Raw genomic sequence first — 18,989 nt, 5'->3', positions numbered from 1 at the left:
AGTCGACATAATCAGTCCAGGTCTGATGCATTAAGTCGGCCTTTTAAAGGACATTCTGGTGTTTTTACATGCAGGCAACTTCAAAAAACAAAACCAAAAAAAAAGTTTTGTTTAGTGCTGAAACAATTTGACGACTGACAGAAAAGGTGTCTGCATTGCGGCCAGTGGACTTGAAACACTGAAAACATTCCCTGGTTGAAAAAACATCAGCAATGCTTATTTTTGGTAATAAATTCAATTCTTAAATCGTTTCTTTTTTTGCTGCTTTGTAGATTTTTGTCTTTTTCTGCTTTTTTTTTTTTTTTTTGTTGGCATATTGCTACACATTTTGGCCCTAAACTGTTAAACTGTAGAAAAGGTATGAAACCATTGGCAGGACTGTATATCGTGCATGACCTGTGTCAGATATGAACAATCATGGGGACTCACAATTAAAAACACTCCAACTACAACTAGTGAAAACTCCACTTTCAATATCTTTGTGTGTTGGACTGATACTGATGTCTTCTTGGGCTTTGGATTACAGTGCATTTTTGTGACACTACAGGATTAATGAAAATATTGCAACTATAACCTTAGTATATATTTACATTATTACCAACCAAATTTCAAAGCAGACTGCTGCCATCCAGGTACCCACTGCTTCAATTTACTTCACTACAATACACTGAAAACACAACTTGCTGAGACTTGAACTTGCTTGAGGAGGATAAACCATTTAATGAAAACATGTCAGCACTGTTATTTTTCTCAAAGTTACTCAACGTTACTAAGTAATGGCCTAAAGAGTATCAACGGACGCCTACTTCACAGTATTACCACACAACAATGATGATTCAACTTTGCCAAAAACGCTGTCAGGCGTGTGAGAATTGCTTATTTCAAACCTCTGCATGTTGATTCACATACACCTGTGAATCCAAAAGCTTATGCAAAGTAGAAAAACAAAGTACTGCATGGGCTTCAACATGAAAACACCAGTATGGTTCGTTAATCTCATCAACATTAACCATATCATTATGGCTGTTGTGGAAACTCTGCTCTGTCGACAACTGCCTCCCAAACCGGCTTTAGAATAGTGTCTGGAAACAAAACCTTTTCTTTTCTCACTTAGAAGGCACAGACATGTGTAGTAAGAAGAGTAAAGTTTGTACAATGATTAAAATCAAAACTTTAAATTCACAAGCTTCACCTACAGAATGATTCAACCCCTGACCGTAACTACTCTCTTTACCTACACTCATCTCCTCAGGATCAATACTCCTTTAATTAAAAACATTAAGTACTTTATCCACCTGGTGGAAGTGCTCATATTGTTTAAGTGTTATTTTATCCCTTTGAATCGTTTATAAAAAGAAGAAACACAGTGAGACTCTTGGTCACTTTCTTTATCTGGGTCCCCAGAAATATAAGATGAGAGAGCAGCAGCGATGTAAACAATGTACTACTGCGACTGTGAAGCTCCTAAACACATGGAGGACAACAGACAGACGCCGTTCATCTGTCTTCTCTTGCGGAAAATAATGGAATCGTTCATCTACACTTTCTCTCTTTTCAGGTCTATATCTTTGTATATGCAAATTCTTTTCATCTAATAAGAAAATATTTGTGGAAGGTTAAATGAAAATATACAATAATTAATACAATAGAATATAGAGCTATATGTTAAAGGTGATTAAAAAACAGGTTGATTGTATCTCCCTTTACAATGCACACGTTTTCCTTGGTTTAAAGGCAAAAGAGGTAAAGTGTATAAGAAAAAGGCAGCCTGTTTTGTCATCTGATAGGCTGGTGCTCGAGGATTAGGCGATTGCTTTAGCTTCTGGTAAGAAAGCTTCCCAGTACTTTATCAGCTGGAAAACAAACAAACAAAAAGAGAGACAGTCTCAGGTTCATTCATAACCAACAGGCATGAAGTGGTTAATATTCATGATTCACAACAAACCATGCAGAGCAAATTTCTATACACTTATACATATATCAAACCCGATATGAGTCTTTGAGGAAGCCTTTAAAAATGTATCAGCCATTTAGTTTTCATATCGAATGTCAGTTAACTAAGTAATCTGGCATCCTAACATTATAAACATGCGTTGTTTCCCCACTTCCTATTGCAAATTCAATGATTTAGGGGCTTTGATTTCCTTTTATTTGGTCTCAAATGCCAATGGTTCCACCGGCGTATTTCAAGCATTTCTCCATAAACCCATGAAAAATAAAAAGGCACAATTTGTCTCAACAATGAATAATTGTATGCAAACAACTGTATTAAGAGATTGTAAACCAGTTCTAGTCTGTTCTTCTTTTCTCCCCATATGTCTTAAATGATATTAATATTCATGAAGCAATGTTGGAGTTCTCCTCCTAATAAATAGGATTCACATTTTGACCATTTGGAATTCAGGATCATTGATCAGTTAAATATAAAATATAAAGCATGTGAAGCCAATCAGGACACGCTGCAAAGCTACATTCCTTAGTCTATTCAACTATAAGATTTATTATGACTTTGTGACATGTACGCGACTGGTTTGACAAACAGAATATTTGAATATGTAAATAGTAATTATTCATGTTTGACTACAGAGACACACTCACCTGTTGCTGAGACTGCAGCAAACACTCCAGATACTTGATTATCTGACTTTTGAAATTCTTGGCCTTTTCTTTCTGTATGAGAAAATTTAAAAAAAAAAATGACTTCCCAACATAAAATATTCACAAGAACATTTTCAGCTCTCCACTGACAAACCAGGGAATACAAATGGAAAAACATCTGCACCTCAAAGCGAACGACTTCCTTGCGCACAGTGGCTGAAACCCTTTCAAATTCTCTCTCATACTGAGTCACTTTGGCCTCCCACTGTTTGAGAAGAAAAAGACGCTCCGTGTCAGAATGTTAAAAAAACACAATATGCCAATATAACCATATTGGATTTTGGCCTGGGTTGTACCTCCACAATTTCCTCTTTGGCCAGTTGGAGTTTATCTGGCTTGTTGGCCCACAGCAGTTTGGCTTCAGTCTCTCTCTTTTTCTGCAGCATGGCCTGAGCATCCTGCCAACGCTGCCACGCCTTCATCCGGTGATCAAATGACCCCTGCAGATCACAAACACACCCAACCCTCTAATGTTAACACTAATTACTACATTCATGAAAAAAAAAAAATCAATAATCCAATTTCAGAAATGAATATCAAATTTGACATACAGTATATATATAACAATGTTTTTTATTTTGCAATACATTTTGAATGTGATGAGTGAAAGTATGCATAGATGCATGGCCAACACCAAAGTACTCTGTCATATTTGTATTGTCCAATACGAAGAGAACGTTAATCATGAGGATTCTACACAAGCTGGACTCAATATAAAGACAATGAGCCACAGTGACAAATGAAAAGGTTTAGAGTTTTTGAGATTGTAATGAATGTAGCAAAAAGCAAAGTAATTAAATAGAAATGAGAAAATACACAACTCCAATCTGTTATTTACACTTCATGTAGTTCTGCTTCAAATGACCTCCTAAGCTGTGAAAAGGGAAGGAGCCGAAGCTACTTTAACAAGTTGCGTGTTTGGGTTTGATTAATGACAAAATTAGCTTCGAAGTCCAGGAATTAGTTTAATCTCGATTTTTCCTGTACCTTCACTGCTCCAAGCAGGCGGATGTAATCTGCAATGAGTTCAGCAAAGCAGAAGGTGTCGTTTTCAGCCTGGACATGGTGTAACTGCTCCATCTTGTCCTCTACCTCAGCCAGCTGAGAAAGAGCTCGGGACAGAGCAGTGTTGTCCTCAGCGCTGCCCAGCATGGCTGCACTTTTGGCAAAGCTTGCTGTGTTTAATGAAAGCTCTAGGAGAGAAGACAAGAAGGCCAAATGTTAATAGAAGCAGAACCATTTTCCCACCAGTTACAAATCTGTGGATAAATCTATGAGATTACGAGCATGGGTTTGAGGGAAACAAAAGGACTAATAACCTTTCCTGTGAACAACTAGGGTTTCGACCAGTGCGTGGAGCTTCCTGAACTGTTGATCTGCAGACTCCATCTCCTGTAGCTTCTCCTCAAACCACTGCAAAAAAAACAAAACAAAAAACAACATTGTCAGCACAAGTCATGGGCCCAACAAGTTTAATGAAATTATTCTGCATAACGCCTTCTAAAATGGTTACACTACCTGTATTCTACAACACAATCACATTTGTGAGTGACAGCTGGGATCTTTGACATTACATAACAAATTTCAGAAAATGAGGCAGAGATTTGTATAAATGATTTTTCTATAATAATTTCTTAAAGTGAAAATTACTCTGACCTAGCATTGTATGCAAACTAAACATGATTTAATAATTATGAATATTATATGAAGGCTCTATTATACTTTACTGAAGTGGTTATACGGCAGATTCTGCTGAAAAAAACATGTGAAGGAAAATCTAATTCATTTTAATGCATTACATTTGTTCAGCTTGAAGAACCATTTACTTGTAGTCATGGCACAGTGACATTCAGCGAGTACAGTATGAGCTCAAATCAAACAGGCAACAGTCACAGTTCAGTTTCTATTTTATGTAATAACATTTGACAACTAGGTTGGCAGGACTGGTTATCTCCCCTTCAACATTACAGTTACAGACTATAAAGGTCAAGACATACATACATAACAAGAGAACACAAATGGAAGTACACTTACAAGCTGATGTAAAGCAAGTGCCATTTAGTGCTTCAGCCTGATTCAGCCTTTTAGCTGAAGTATGAAAGATTATTGTGTTTTTTTTCCCCCCAGAAACATGTACATTTCTTCATTATGCACATGAGGGATTCTCAGGAAAACAGTGGTCTGTGTTTGCAGCCGAACTCACCACGTCTGACTCATTCATCTTGATGGTCATTTTACTGACAGCATCTGTTGCTCTGTTGATCATTTTCAGGAAGCCTGCACCGCTCAGGGCCTGGGTGCTCACTGCTCTGGGCAACTGAAGAAAAAAAGTCTAAGTAAATGCTAAAAGAAAATACACCCTTTGACCAAATAGATAATTCATTTAGGAAATTATTTTAAGACTCAGATAAAGTATTTTCCAAGTAGTGCAATAGACATTTTAAAACGAATGAATCCTGGCAAAAACCGGAGTAAATGCCCGTCTTCCAGAAAGGCCTCAATCCCAATCGACCTACCTCATCTCTTTCGAGGAACTCTCTGACATCTGGATCTTGGAGAAGTGATGGGTGATTGACCACCCTCTGGAGATATCTGTCAAATGAGAAAAATGGTAAAAAAAAATAAAAATAAAAATGTTCCAGCAACATTCTAACACTTTGTTAGAATGTTGCAATGATTTCTTAAAGAAGATTAGGGGCAACATTAGTTTTTACCTCTCTAAAGCACCTCTTCTTCTCTCAACAAAGTCTGCAGATGAGGAATCTTCCTTTCCCACTTTCACTTTTGTCATACCTGTGCAAGACAACATCTATTTTTACAACTGCTGGAGATCAGATTTTTAGCTACAAGCACAAAAAAGAATGGTGGCTCATATAGTGGCTCAGTCTACCCAGAATGCTTTTCTCTGGAGGCGGAGGCACAATGAATCCATTTGGTCCATGTTTTTCTGAAAGCTTTTCGTAGAGGCCGAGGAAATCACTGAAGCGCCGCTTCACTGTAAATGTCTTGTTGCGGAACATGGGCAGCGCGGTCTAAAAGAGATCATTTTCTTTATTTTAAATGTTCATATTTTGGGATTTATTGTTCATAAAAGCCTTAGGTTTAGGGATCTGATACTATAAACTTCTGACATTCTGTATAGGTTTGGTATTCAATAACGGTTCACAAGTGTTACAATACGCTGACTACAATTTCCTATCTTTGCACTGTGTTACCACACATCTAATGACTAACTGGACTGACTTCCTCTGAATAAAGACTCCACATCAAGTGAAATGGAGAGAGTTTATACCTCTGTAGAAACTTTGTAGGCCATGTAAGCATTCATCCCATCCCCTGGAAAAAAAAAGATTTTAAATAGTGAATTTATAGTTTATTTATAAACATCTTCCCTTCTTGGTCTTCCTGAATTTTAAAATCAAAGACTTCAAAATAACTTTTGCTTTTTTTGATGTTCATAGTAACTTTATGTTAAAACTGTTAATATTTTTGTTCAAAACTGAATACAAATGATAAAAGTTCACCTATTTTTTCAGGGTCTTTGACCGTGACACAGATGTCAAACTTGTCATCCTGCTCTTCTTCTTCCTCCACCTGAAAAAATTAGAAAACAGGAACTGAAAATTTCGAATCACAACATCAGCAGACCTGTTTCTTTTTTTGTCCAACTAGTACCAGCCTGTAAGCAGGTACATGTAACCTCTTTCTTGTATGACATTGGACAATTTCTGAAAATTCTAACATTCCTGGGAACTTTCAAACAAAACAAACTAAAATTAAAATCACACAATCAAACAGGTTTCCAGTCATCATTTTTGTTGCATTGAAATAGCGAATACACTTAGAATGTTACAATGTACAGCATGTACCTCGTCTGGTGCAGCAGACTGCGGCTTGACCAGGCTAGCAGAAGCTACGGTGGAGGAGTCAGGCACAGACGGTTTAGCCGTCACCTCTTTTCTCTTTTCCTGTGGACTGTCAAGAGAAAGTTCCACTGTGGCTTCTGAATGAGAGAAAACACAGCAAAATGAAAGCAGGTTCTCACATGCCTGTAAAACACACAGTTTTGTTATTCTAAATAGAAACATTTGTACTGACTTCAATATTTGACAAAAAAACAAAATACTGACAAATACAGAAAATTGACATACAATTTAGTTAGTGGAGTTAGTTATTTAGTTTAATAAATTCTGAGTTTACAATGTGCAGGAATTCACAACCTGTCTACTGTATAACTTTCTAAGAAGAAACCATTTCTTAGATGACAGAACATTATAAATTTTCACCTTGACACAGTTGTTTATTTTCACTTATATGGCAAATCTATTAGATCTATTAGGTGGTCTCAACATGCTTCATGTGAACACTCCCTTTGTCAGTAATAAATAAAAAATAAAAATAGTAGACCCACCAGCAAAAATATCCGTCTCCTCTTCAGAGTGGACTCCATTGGTCTTGGAGTTGACAGTGCTGCTTTTTCTGATGTTCGGCGCTGTGGAGGTGGCTTCTTCAGTGAAGATATCAGCAGGTTCTGCAGGATTACTGACCTGTAGAGGTCCAGATATTTTCACACCATCACCGGCAGCAGCTTTAGAGGTAACAGATTTGTCCTTCAGCTCTTTACTGTTGGGTTTTTTTGTGGTGGCACCCAGTGGCTCACCAAAAAGGTCTTCGTCAGGTTCACCAAAGAGGCTCTTCTGTGGTTGCTTGGCTGATTTAATCTGCTGTGGGTCTGCGAACAAATCGCTCCCCTCATCCTCAAACAGCTCGGCTGCCTTGCTGGGCTTTTTGGCAACGCTAGTGGGTGGTGGCTCACTAAGGAAGTCAACCAAAGGATTGGCAAATTTGTCAAAGCCAGGTGGCAGCTGTTCTTTGCTGGCTGATGGATCATCACTGAGGTTAATGATTGGAGCAGTGGAAGCTTCTTTTACTGCCTGTTTCCCAACAGCAGGTGGACCTGTAACACTGCTGGTCACTTCAATTTTATCTTTCACATCTGTAACTCTGACATCAGTTAACACTACTTCTTCTTGTAGTCCCCGAGTTTCACTTCCCAATATGTCAAAAAAATCATCTGAGGGCGGATCTGAAGGGATTTCAGTAGTGTCCTTTGCTGCAGCTGCAACTTTGTCAGAAGCAGCTTCAGTTACGTTGTTTGTTAGGTCAACAAAATCATCCAAAGGTTCACTGACAGTCTCACTAACGGCTTTGTTTTCAGTTTGGCAGCTGATGGGCTGGATTAAAGGATCATTTTTGATGTCAGTGGGAGGCTCCATTAAAACATCTCTAGGTAGACTGGCAGGTGTCAGTTTGGTGTCCATATTGGTAACTGGAGGGCTGCTCTGGAGATCAGGAGAGAAAGGAGGAAAGATTTAAAGCATTAAGAGTATTTGTATAGGCCTGTGATTAACAAATAGATAATCCTCGAAGCGGTTTGAGGTGTGTGGTGCTATTTTATTATACAGTACTGAGAAGTATTATATCTAACTCACCCGAACACCTTATCATAGGTGTTGGGGTGATATGGGTCTACTTGCTAATTATCACATTTAGTAACACTATTAAATAGTTAATATGTGGAAAGCCACTCTTGAATTCACTAATAACTACTAACTGGTCCATTTCCAAACATTGACTTCAGCAACAGTATTTGTTAAATGTAACATCCAAAACTGCTGAGTAGTGTTTTCGAGGTAGCGCCATCTCTCATACACAAGAAAAGAGAGAGGGGGGGGGGGGAAAAATCCAATCTCTCCTCTGAACTTTGACAGTGGGAAAACATCCGGGTTCCTACCTTGTGCCAGCAGCTGACTCACATGACAAGAGGCTGCCTGGGCTAAAATTTCAATCCTAGTTCAAAAGGAGTCTGGATTTCACCCCACTGATGAACGTAAAATAACAGAATCACTTCCCATATACTGCTGGCTTTCACTGTAAAGGCACACAAACATTACTTGCTGCAGGCTGCTACAATGACACTGCTTCTTACTTTACCTAACACATGACTTAAAAGCTTGCACACCCAAAGACTGTGGGAGAAAGGGAGGGGAGATTTTACAAATGTGAATAGTATCTGATTGGGCAATATCCACATAAGTTATAGTCAAGAGATGGAAAGAAAGATTTAAAGTACATTGAAAAAAAAATGACTTCAACAATTCTTCTAAAGTAATCTGCCCGCTGTTTTCCCAATTAATCAGAGACTTTTGAAAAGCGCCAAACAAGAAGTTTGTGGCACAGCTAAAAGGTAAAGAAATTGATTGATCGATCGACGACAACAGTTAATCGACACTTCGTTTCAGGCTCCAAGTACACAGATTTCACTGACATGTTTCCAAACGCCCAAATAGATTAGCTACATCTAGACAGTAGCATTTTAACTTTACAGGCACAAACTCACGCAGAAGAGAAGCATTTACAAAAGTGTCAATGATCGCTTCGACCGCATCATGTTTTCCGCATTAAGATGTCGATGCTGTGTTGATATTTTAAGTTGCAGTTAACTTAATACTGTGAGTGCAGCATTAATGACCTGAAATGATACTTGCTTAAGTCAACTCGATTTTCTTGGTGTTTTCTATACGGTTAAACTAGCTAAATGTGACTCAACACCCTCACAAACTAAAGTAAACTTGGTCAAATTAGCCTTCGCCACCGAGGTTAGCTCCATTGGCAGTTACTGTCAGTTAATGTCAGTTAATGACAGTTAGCCAAATCAGAGGCTAGTTAGCTAGCGGGAATTTTCCCAGCAACTCCACAGAGACATGCCGGTCTTACGAAGAGGTTGTCCCCATTGTCTTCATCACTGTCTGTGGCCTCTACTTCTTCCATCACATCTTGGTCCTCGGAGTCCGGGAACGGAGGTGGACTGCGTTCCGAGCTGGTCGCCATCTTCAATCCTGTCTCGAACACAAGGGGAGGTAACGTCAGCTGCTCGCATACGCGCGCGCACGCACGCACACACAAAGACACACAGTGACGGCTCGGCTTTTTAATTAGCTAGCTGCTAAGCCTGCTCATGCGAGGCTAAAGCACGGCCGACACACCGCTGTCCTAGTAACGTTGGATTACGTCAAGATCAGTGCACCCAACTTGCGGCTGCCTGTGGAGACGCTGGCCCTGCAAACCGCCGCTGTCCCTTTACTTCCTGATCCTCCTTCTTGGCAGCTTAGCGTTAGCTAGCACGCAGTCATGGGACCGATGCAGCGGTTGCAGCAGTGAATATGGGCTGGGACTGGGGCTGCAGCTGAAGTTAGCTAATCTGCACACAGTTCCGTAAACTTCATACTATAGCTAGACATCCGATGTGTAGGGGGATGTCTCGACATTTTCCTGCACCAGACAAGGAGGCGCGACAGCCGCTGCTCCTCACCAGAGATCACCTGGAGCTAAGCGAGGTGGACTCAGACGAAGGTATAAGTTGGAACCTCAGCGCTGCACGTTTCATTGACTTTGATTGAAACCGCGGTGCGAGAGACGTTTTCCGTATCTGTAACGTTACCACGGGAGAATAAAATGTGGAAGAAGTACACAAAAAAGTAAAAGTCCAAGTACTTGTCTAGGTAGCAAAAGTATTCAGTTACAAGTGTGTACAAAAACACATTAGCTTTTGTTAAGTTGAGACAATAAGGAAATAACTTTTAAAGTAATTAAACAGCATTGATGCTTCAAAAGGGACGTTTAATTTCTCTGCAGATAGTCAGATAGTGCTATTTCTGAAAATGTCATTAAACACATTCAAATTCGTGACATTTCGTCTATTGAGAAACTGCAAATATTGGGGTATAAACACCAGTGAAACGAGGTTTTAAAGGAAGAAAACATTTGCTCCAAACTCATTTTACATTTGTGCTGTGCTGCAAAACAAACTCTGAAAAGTGAATAGTATGCCAAAAAAAAAAAGCAAAATGATTGAATATGTGTGTTTTTTACCACCTCTGAGCAGAAGTTAACAACACATCAATATAAAGTACTGTAGTAAAACCTCTGGAGGAACTAAAATTGCAGATATATTATCAGAATGTGCTTAAGTGCAGTTCAGAAGTCTTATTCTTTGCTTTATTTTTCCATGTCACCCCAAACTGTATCCATTGTAAAGTAATTAAAATTTACCAGCAATCAAAATTACAGTGATGTATACATTGTGCATTATTAATTATAATCCTATAATGTAAATCTGCACAGTGGTTGGTCAAGTGTGGATACTTCAAGTTCATTTTGCTGATAATACTACAGGACAAACCTGGTTATAAATTTGTTATTCATAACAAATGATTTTTATTTCTACTTTTTAAGCACAAATGCCAAACATTTGACTTAATACTGTAGGACCCAGGTTGTATTTAATTTGTACTCCAATGATGCAGTTCTCATTTGAAAGTGATGAAATAACCAAACAGCAACAAACACAAAGAGAACCTGGTGCCCCTGATGTGGATCATGCTATTAAAAAATGTCTGCTTACTATAAATAATAATAAAAACATAAAAAAAACATAACTGGTACCTCTAATCATAATCATCATTGGTTTGTGTGGTAAAGTTCTAGAGGATGTGAGGGTGATATTTTCCAACTGCAAGAAAAGCATTTAAATAAAATAAGTTTGAGACTGGAAATTCACCACCAAACCTCAAGTGTAAAGCAACTTTAATGTAATCTCAGATATTCAGTAAATGTGTCACGTGTATTTTGCTGCTTGTTAGGGGACGTCATTTTTGACAGAACCACATCAAACATCAAACACAAAGCTGAGGGGAGCCCACAGAGAAGATTGACTTATGAGGAGGCAGTACAGGAAGCAGGTAAGCTAAAGATTGATGTGACTGTGTGATAAAATCAAAGTCCACTGTACTGTACTGGGTATTGCACTGTCAGTTTTCTTTTTAACTTGATGAGCAACTTGATGTAGAACTTGGACTTGTAAGTCTTAATTTGTTCCTTTAGCTGAAAACTGTGTTATTCACAAGGTAAATTCAACTTTTAGGTGTAATGGTGAGGTTTCCGTTAGCAACCATAGGCACCTGGAATTCATTGCTGGTGATTATACCCAAAAGATCCGTTATCACATAACTTCTACGTTTGCTTTCAGGTTTTGGTTTGTTCCACTGGCTGCTGTTGGCAGTGTGTGGTTGGGCCAATGCCAGCGATGCTGTTGAGATTCTCTGTGTATCTTTTCTCCTGCCAACGGCACGCTGTGATCTGCTGCTGAGCTCTTCAGACATGGGTCTCCTGACTGCCAGCATTTTTCTTGGTGAATCACAATCATTAAGTCATTCAAAATAAAATCCTAGTTTGTAATTTGTGTTGAATGATTTCTAACCACATCAAAAAGTTTTTAAATTGGACACAAAATTACATGAAAAGCTTAGTAGTTCGGATAATTTAAACTTAAAAAGATAAATGTTAGTTATGAATGAAACCTTTTAAACAGCTAATTCCAACAAATGGTTTTAGCCACTTGGTCGTGTTTTTAATTTCTGTTTTCTAGGTATGATGGTGGGTGGCTATATGTGGGGATACTTGGCTGACCAGAGGGGGCGTCGCAGGGTCTTGGTCATATCACTGACGGTAAACGGGTTATTTGGAGGTCTAGCTAGTTTGGCTCCATGGTTCTGGCTCTTCCTGTTGCTGCGGTTTATCAGCGGCATCGGGTAAGGACATGATTTACATTTATTTACATTTTACTTGCATGGTAGTCGGTCCTGAACTGACATCCACAGGCTGAATGGAGTGTGTTATAATAGTTGGAAAATCCTAGTGCCTTCAGGTTAGTTTGATAGAGAATAGGAACAAAAGGAAGTTGATAGGTGATAAAAGCTGCAGATAGTTTCACGTAACAAGCTGGAACCAGATAATATTTGTCACTTTTGTTTGAAAAGTCTTATTAGCAGCCAGAAACTAGTAAAATGAGATCATGTCACATCATCGTATCATATTGTTAGTTTCTAAACTGCTACAATATGACAAGATTTCAAGAATAAAAGCTGTTTTCTTCTGCTTTCTAGGGTTGGCGGGTCTATCCCTGTTATCTTCTCCTACTTCTCAGAGTTTATGCCACGCTTGAGAAGAGGTGCAATGATCAGTGCATTGGCCACCTTCTGGATGGCAGGAAATATTTTGGCTGCAGGTGGGAAGAAACATAATTCCTTAAAATAAACTGGGAGTGCATTGCACAATCCATCACTTCATAAAAGCTATAAGCTAACGTACCACCGTCATTGATAAAGTGAAAAACTGTAATCATGTGCTAACACTAACTTATTGAGGCTAATCCAAAAAATGGTGAACAAGTTGAAATCTTTAGTTGCAGAAAATCAATGGAGCTTAAGCAGAACACCAAATCGTGGTTCTTCATAGTAGAGCAGCATCTTTCATACACTACTCGCAATATTAAAAAAAAAGAGAGACATAAAATGAGCAAGTAGACATGACAAATGCAAACCGACACAAAAGGCATTTTTCCCAGCTGTATTAGACTTTACATGACACTAATCAAATTCAGACCCTGACAATGATGCCACTTAGTACATGTTAAAAACTATAGTCCCAAGTATTGCATATACCTACAGCCCATTTTCTCATAATGTATCCATGCTGCTAACTAAAATAATTTCTGATTTTGGGCTCTATTCCGTCGATCATTGAGCTGGCACACAAGGAAAGCATCTTTCTTAAAAATGAGAGAAAACAAAATACTGGAAATGAAAAAGTAGCAGTGCTGTGTGTTTTTTGTTTCATTTTCCTGCAGGTCTGGCCTGGCTGGTGATTCCAAAAACCTGGACACATTTTTCTTTGGGAAGACTAGACTTCCAGAGCTGGAGATTATTTGTGGTGCTGTGCTCCGTCCCCAGCATTACCTCAGCGTTCCTGTTTAAGCTGCTCATGCCTGAAAGCCCTAAATTCCTCATGGAGGTATTCAGCAGCCAGAGTAGTTCTCATATTTGTGTGATGCTTCCTCTTCCTCTGTCTTTTAACTGGTTACACTGTTTTTTTTTTTCCCAGGCTGGTCAGGAGAGAGAGGCCATTAATGTCTTTAGATTGATGTTTGATCTGAACATGAAAGGAAAAGGAAAGACTTTCCCGGTACAAACTTAATACTGTTATCAAATCTTTGGTTCAAGCGTTTGGTGAGTTTAGCCTAATTTGACAATGATAAAGGATTGAAGTAATGATAAACTTGTACACAACCAAAGAAATGCAGCATATGAATAGCACAGAAAAATGATGGGAATATTAATGTGCACTAAATGAAAAAACATGGGATGTTTTATATGTGTAATGAACAAGTCTTGGTGTGTTTTTTTTCATATTCTGTAAACCTGTACTTCATTCAAGAGTCTCATCTTAACATCTTTCTTACAGGAATTTGGTTTGTTTACGAGTTCCAAGCAAAGAGGGGAACTGGAGGAGACCAGAACTTCATGCAGAGAACGGCTCACCAGTATTTTGAAAAGGGTAATGTTACAAATGCAGATAATGATGAGCCATCTGGAGAGAAGATTCGAAAGTTTTACAATTTTAATGGTTTTGCTTAAAGTGGACTTTTATCTGTGGCCTATATGACAGTCCAGATATCAGACATTTATTCCGAAATTACATCACATAAGCATTAAGTTAAGAAGATGTAAATGCGTAAATATCTAAAAATGATTGGATGGAATCAAAAAACCTTGTTTTGAAATGTTTGTGAGATAAAAGTATGCGACAATGACCCTAAACACACAAGTCATTTTATCAAAGTTTTAATGTTTTGGAATGGCGGAGTCAAAGTCCTGACTTTAGTCAATGTGCAGGGCTGATTAAACAGTTACGGGAAATGTTTGGTTAATATTATTTCTGCAAAAGCAGTAACTTTTGCTATTGCACTAGTTCACATAACTTTGTCACAGGCATTTAACATTGGGTCATTTGAAAGTATAAATGAGTTAAGACAAGTAAAGGGCATGGTACATGGAGAAGCATGCCCAAACATTTACCCGATGTTTCATTTAGCCTAAAGTGATGAGTCAGAGAATGGAATAACCACTATTATGATTTTCAATGCAACTGCTTGAATATTTTTGGGGGGTTTGAGCACAAACCAGGACACATTGTTGAAGGAGAAAACGCTGGCGAAGACGTGATGATTAAAGTCAAAGCTCCTCAGTTAGCATAGAACAAGTAAAAGCTAATTGAATGGTGTTTTTTTTTTTTTTTTTCTATTCTGTTATTTTAAAATGTTTCTCTTGTTTAACTTGCAGGTCTTGTTGCCCATTAAAGAGATATTCAGAGGTCAGCTCAAATCTAGGAGCATCGCTCTGCTCATCATCTTCTACTGCATCTCCTTCGGGTGAGAAACCCCATCTGACTTTCTACATATAAAATGTCCAATGTGAAACTGAAGTTCTTCTTTATGTTTAGTTTATGCTGCGCTTACACTTAGTCAGACTGCAGGGCTTAAATTTAGCGTGTGTGTTTAAACGCTGCTAATGCGATAAAAGCTCCATCAGCCAAAAGTGATAATCACGCGAAATATCTTATCTTCCCCAACCAGAAATCATGGTACCTAACCGAAAAACTCTGCTCAAGAAATATGTTTTTAAATGCAATTAAATACACGTCTGTGTAGTTTTACATCAAAGGACAGTGACCAGTCACCGGAAGAAAAGTGCTGAACACTACTGACTCCAGTTTGACTTTCAGGGCATTAAAAATGCACTGGGGTTTAGGAGCTATTTTGTATTTTGTGTTCCTCTCTGATGGAGCCCCAAGTGGAAAGAGATGTTTCTACAATTTAAAAACTAGCCTACTGTGTGTTAAAATTGTGTGTGTGTGTGTGTGTGTGTGTGTTTATAGTTACTACGGACTGTGGATGTGGTTCCCTGAGCTGTTTGCGAGAGTTGAGGATGGAGGTTCGCCCTGTGCCAACGTATCTCTCCCGTCCCCACTCCACAACCAAAGCTGCTACCCAGTCAAAACAGCAGGTGTGTTTTTGCGAAATGTATCCAAATACAATTAAAATGAGTAATTATGAGTTCAATTTAATTTAATAAAAATGTGTTCAGATTTTCATGAAAGCCTTAAAACTAGATAAAGGTTAGCACAGTTAAATAACTTAGACAAAATATTCAAAATATTTAGTGTGGAAAATAACTCAATCTCTTGTGTGTGTGTGTGTCTGTGAGATAAAAGTAAGCGACAATGACCCTAAACACACAAGTCATTTTATCAAAGTTTTAATGTTTTTGAATGGTGGAGTCAAAGTCCTGACCTTAGTCAATGTGCAGGGCTGATTAAACAGTTACAGGAAATGTTTGGTTAATATTATTTCTGCAAAAGCAGTAACTTTTGCTATTGCACTAGTTCACATAACTTTGTCACAAACATTTAACATTGGGTCATTTTCCACAATAAATTATTCCGTGTAATTTGTTTACATTGGTTGTCTTTATCTCATATTCGAATTTGGCATAAAAAGTTGACCATGGTTTAAGTCACAATTATGGAGAAATATTGAAAAATTCACAAGAGTTTATAAACTTCCAAATACAACCGTATGTTTGGTTGCACAAAGCAGACCTGCATGCTGGGATAGACCCCAGGCCCACATGACCCTTCATGTTTTTTGTATCTTCCTCAGTGTACATGGAGGGATTTGTCATTGCTGCATCAAACTTACCAGGCAACATCTTCACCATCCTGATGATGGACAGTACTGGAGCAAAGGCTCTACTGTGTAAGTCCGGTGTTCATAAAACATTGTGATGTGTGTGTGTGTGATTGCATCTTTTCTCCTCAGTTTAAGAGTTCGCTCGGTTGTTACTGTATGTTCTGCAAAAACCTTTCCGCGTACGTTCATCTTGCTTTACGATGCTTCTTCTGACTTGTAAAATTCCTCAGGCAAGTAATTTTTAATGATTGGGAAACACTTACTCTGAGGTAAAATTCTGTCTCATTCAGTGTGATGTTACTGATTTTTCCTTGAGTTACTTGTGTTAATTCCATAACTCAACAGTGCTTGTGGATACTTGCAGATATATTGAGAGAAAACATGACAGTAAACATTTTATAGCCACAGATTTAAAGCTTATTTACAGTCTTTCAGTGAGCACAATGTGGATGTCATAGTACTTCTACCTTTAAGCTAAAACATGAACCCTTTGAATTTGAAAATATAACATGAACAAATTTTGGAGAAGCATCATCCACCCACTATATAACTGGCCACTTATTTTTGCCCTAACGTCTATTCTCCAGCCTGCAGTCTGCTGGTTTCCAGTCTGACTGTCTTCACCATTTATGTGGTTCAGACAAAAGCTCAAAGCCTGGTTCTCTCGTGTGTCTTCAGCGGCGTGTCTGTGATCGCCTGGAACGCCCTGGATGTGGTGGGAACAGAGCTCTACCCAACCCAGCTACGGTAACTTTTAAACATTTAAATATTTGTTTTCTCATAGATTACTGGATACTTTAACCTCCTCAGACCTGTAAAATCCTCTGAGCATGAGAAATTAGTCTTTAGTTGAACTGCTTGCTTATTTCATTTTTGAGCCAAAACCAGTGGTAAATGGTCAAAAGCCTAAAACATCTGATACAACCGTCATAGACAAAATGTAATGAGAATTAGATAAATGTTCTAAAAGTGATGAGTGTTGATACTTCTGTTTATTTTTGGCCCCATTTTTTTATGTCTCGCCTTTAGACAACCATGTTACTTCTTGCATCGTTTGCAATTTTTAGGATACACAACTCAACACCTTTCTTTTCGTCCTACCATTCAGGTTTTGTACTGCAAAAAAGTCTCAGTATGTCATAGAAAGATTTAGATTTTTTTTTTTATGCAACACATAGCTGTTGGCATTAAAAAACGTTGCAAAGATGTTAAGTTAAAAACGCATTAAACAAGACAAACTCTTTCTTTCAGGTCCTCTGCTCTCGGTTTCTTCACAGGAGTGGGACGAGTGGCAGCGATCATGGGTAACCTAGTCTTTGGTAAGTTAGTGGACAACAACTGTGCTGTGCCGATCCTGCTGGTCTCCACTCTTCTGCTTACTGGAGGACTGGTGGCTCTTCTGCTTCCCCAAACCAGGCAGACTGAGCTTACCTAACTGTGCAGGCTCCACCTCATGTTATTTCACATTAAATATTACAAACATCCTCTTAATGTCCTTCAAGAAGCAAACTGGCTTGCTGGCTTAGACGTTGATGTTCTTTGGTGGAATATCTTGTGCTCCCAGTAAATCACGTGCCTTCTGTCATCGCTCTGTGCCTTTTTATGGTGCTGCATTTATATTAAAAATAAGCCGACTTGCCGAAGGACCACAGGCTCTCAGAAAACAAAATGCAGTCATACTTCACTATATATAGCGAGCTTGCGAGGATTAAAATCTCTAACATGCAGCATCAAGGATGCTTTCAGAAAGTTTATCACCTGCAAAAATTGTATTTTTCAAGTGAAAAAACTTTTGAATTAAACACAATGTTGAGTTTATGGAGTGAAATCTGTGACTAATGTGACCAATGAAGCACTACAAAAAAAAAACTGTTATTCTTTGTGTTTTGGCGTGTAATCTATTCAGTACTTTTACTTACAATATGTAAAAGTCACTACTTAAGGTTGCAGAAAGCTTGCTTCAGACTAGAAGAAGGCTTCAGACTATTCGAAGTGGAAACAGAGTGAGAAACCAGTAATTGTTTAGTAATTAAAACTGCCATAGGAAGATTTGACAGGCAGTCTATAAAACAGAAGACAAATGACAATACATCTGTACTTTTTATTTGTATAATAAATAAACCTGTAATACTTAAGGACCATGTTTCACAACCACACACAGGGTGTAATAAACAGTACTTTGTGAATTGGAAAGGCAACATTGCCAACAATTCGTTTCTGTGAAAGTGGACTCCTTTACATTGGATTTTTACATTACAGTAATATTTCTTCCTATTTATATTCTTCATTGACTTGACCTTTTGATAAATAAAAAATAAATACAGCAAAAATAAAACTTGTCAACCACGAATCCTGCAGCAGTTATCTTTGAGGAGTGAAGTTTTACAGCAATATACTGCTTTGGTAAAACGAAATTAAAGAAAAAAATGTTTGAGTTGCAGCTACTGGACATGTGACGTGAAAATATAATGACAGGCATTTACACTGTGTCACCTGCAAGCTGTTATTCCTGTAACGTTAACGCACATTCAAACACATCCTACTGTTGGGGACTTAAAACCTAAAGAAGGTATTTGAGAAGCAAAGGCTACTATCATTTTTTTCTTCAACTGTTGCAGTGAAGTGATGCAGTGATGTCACTTTTCTTGAGCACAGAATTTTTTTTTTCTACTCTATAGCGTTA

General features: G+C 38.3%; 2 protein-coding genes across 3 annotated transcripts; one reads left to right on the top strand and one right to left on the bottom strand.

Moving 5' to 3' along the window:
* Nucleotides 1-273: 273 nt before the first annotated feature.
* Nucleotides 274-9,569, bottom strand: snx1a (sorting nexin 1a). 2 transcript variants are annotated; one of them, XM_067500905.1, is made up of 15 exons: nucleotides 9,436-9,569; nucleotides 7,070-8,000; nucleotides 6,528-6,661; nucleotides 6,183-6,252; nucleotides 5,951-5,994; nucleotides 5,549-5,690; nucleotides 5,373-5,451; nucleotides 5,175-5,250; nucleotides 4,862-4,975; nucleotides 3,978-4,071; nucleotides 3,646-3,851; nucleotides 2,955-3,098; nucleotides 2,783-2,863; nucleotides 2,599-2,670; nucleotides 274-1,853 (listed from the first exon to the last, which is right to left on the bottom strand). In XM_067500905.1, the coding sequence occupies exons 1-15, from the start codon at nucleotides 9,547-9,549 to the stop codon at nucleotides 1,803-1,805; spliced, it is 2,352 nt and encodes a 783-aa protein (XP_067357006.1). In that variant the 5' UTR covers nucleotides 9,550-9,569; the 3' UTR covers nucleotides 274-1,802. The 2 variants fall into 2 exon arrangements, with proteins under 2 accessions (XP_067357006.1, XP_067357005.1); XM_067500904.1 differs by having other exon boundaries at nucleotides 9,427-9,562.
* A 367-nt stretch (nucleotides 9,570-9,936) lies between these two features.
* Nucleotides 9,937-18,656, top strand: sv2 (synaptic vesicle glycoprotein 2). Its single transcript, XM_067500906.1, has 13 exons — nucleotides 9,937-10,071; nucleotides 11,361-11,459; nucleotides 11,747-11,908; nucleotides 12,146-12,308; nucleotides 12,663-12,784; nucleotides 13,406-13,569; nucleotides 13,660-13,740; nucleotides 14,020-14,112; nucleotides 14,898-14,986; nucleotides 15,493-15,620; nucleotides 16,277-16,372; nucleotides 16,894-17,053; nucleotides 17,558-18,656. The coding sequence occupies exons 1-13, from the start codon at nucleotides 9,963-9,965 to the stop codon at nucleotides 17,739-17,741; spliced, it is 1,650 nt and encodes a 549-aa protein (XP_067357007.1). The 5' UTR covers nucleotides 9,937-9,962; the 3' UTR covers nucleotides 17,742-18,656.
* Nucleotides 18,657-18,989: the final 333 nt, after the last annotated feature.

This window comes from Channa argus, chromosome 4, assembly GCF_033026475.1.
Source record: "Channa argus isolate prfri chromosome 4, Channa argus male v1.0, whole genome shotgun sequence".
Classification (NCBI taxonomy): Eukaryota; Metazoa; Chordata; class Actinopteri; order Anabantiformes; family Channidae; genus Channa; species Channa argus.
Note: the sequence above shows the minus strand (reverse complement) of the source record. Positions and strands in the feature narration are given on the sequence as shown.

Excerpts from the sequence above, each read along its gene's own strand:
- sv2 (XM_067500906.1), top strand. The coding sequence starts at position 9,963 with ATGTGTAGGGGGATGTCTCGACATTTTCCTGCACCAGACAAGGAGGCG. Across the intron at positions 14,987-15,492 it reads TTCTACTGCATCTCCTTCGG|TTACTACGGACTGTGGATGT; the intron begins GTGAGAAACCCC and ends GTGTGTTTATAG. Across the intron at positions 16,373-16,893 it reads TGGAGCAAAGGCTCTACTGT|CCTGCAGTCTGCTGGTTTCC; the intron begins GTAAGTCCGGTG and ends TCTATTCTCCAG.
- snx1a (XM_067500904.1), bottom strand. The coding sequence starts at position 9,549 with ATGGCGACCAGCTCGGAACGCAGTCCACCTCCGTTCCCGGACTCCGAG. Across the intron at positions 4,072-4,861 it reads AGATGAATGAGTCAGACGTG|TGGTTTGAGGAGAAGCTACA; the intron begins GTGAGTTCGGCT and ends TTTTTTTTGCAG. Across the intron at positions 2,671-2,782 it reads AGGAAGTCGTTCGCTTTGAG|AAAGAAAAGGCCAAGAATTT; the intron begins GTGCAGATGTTT and ends TTTCTCATACAG.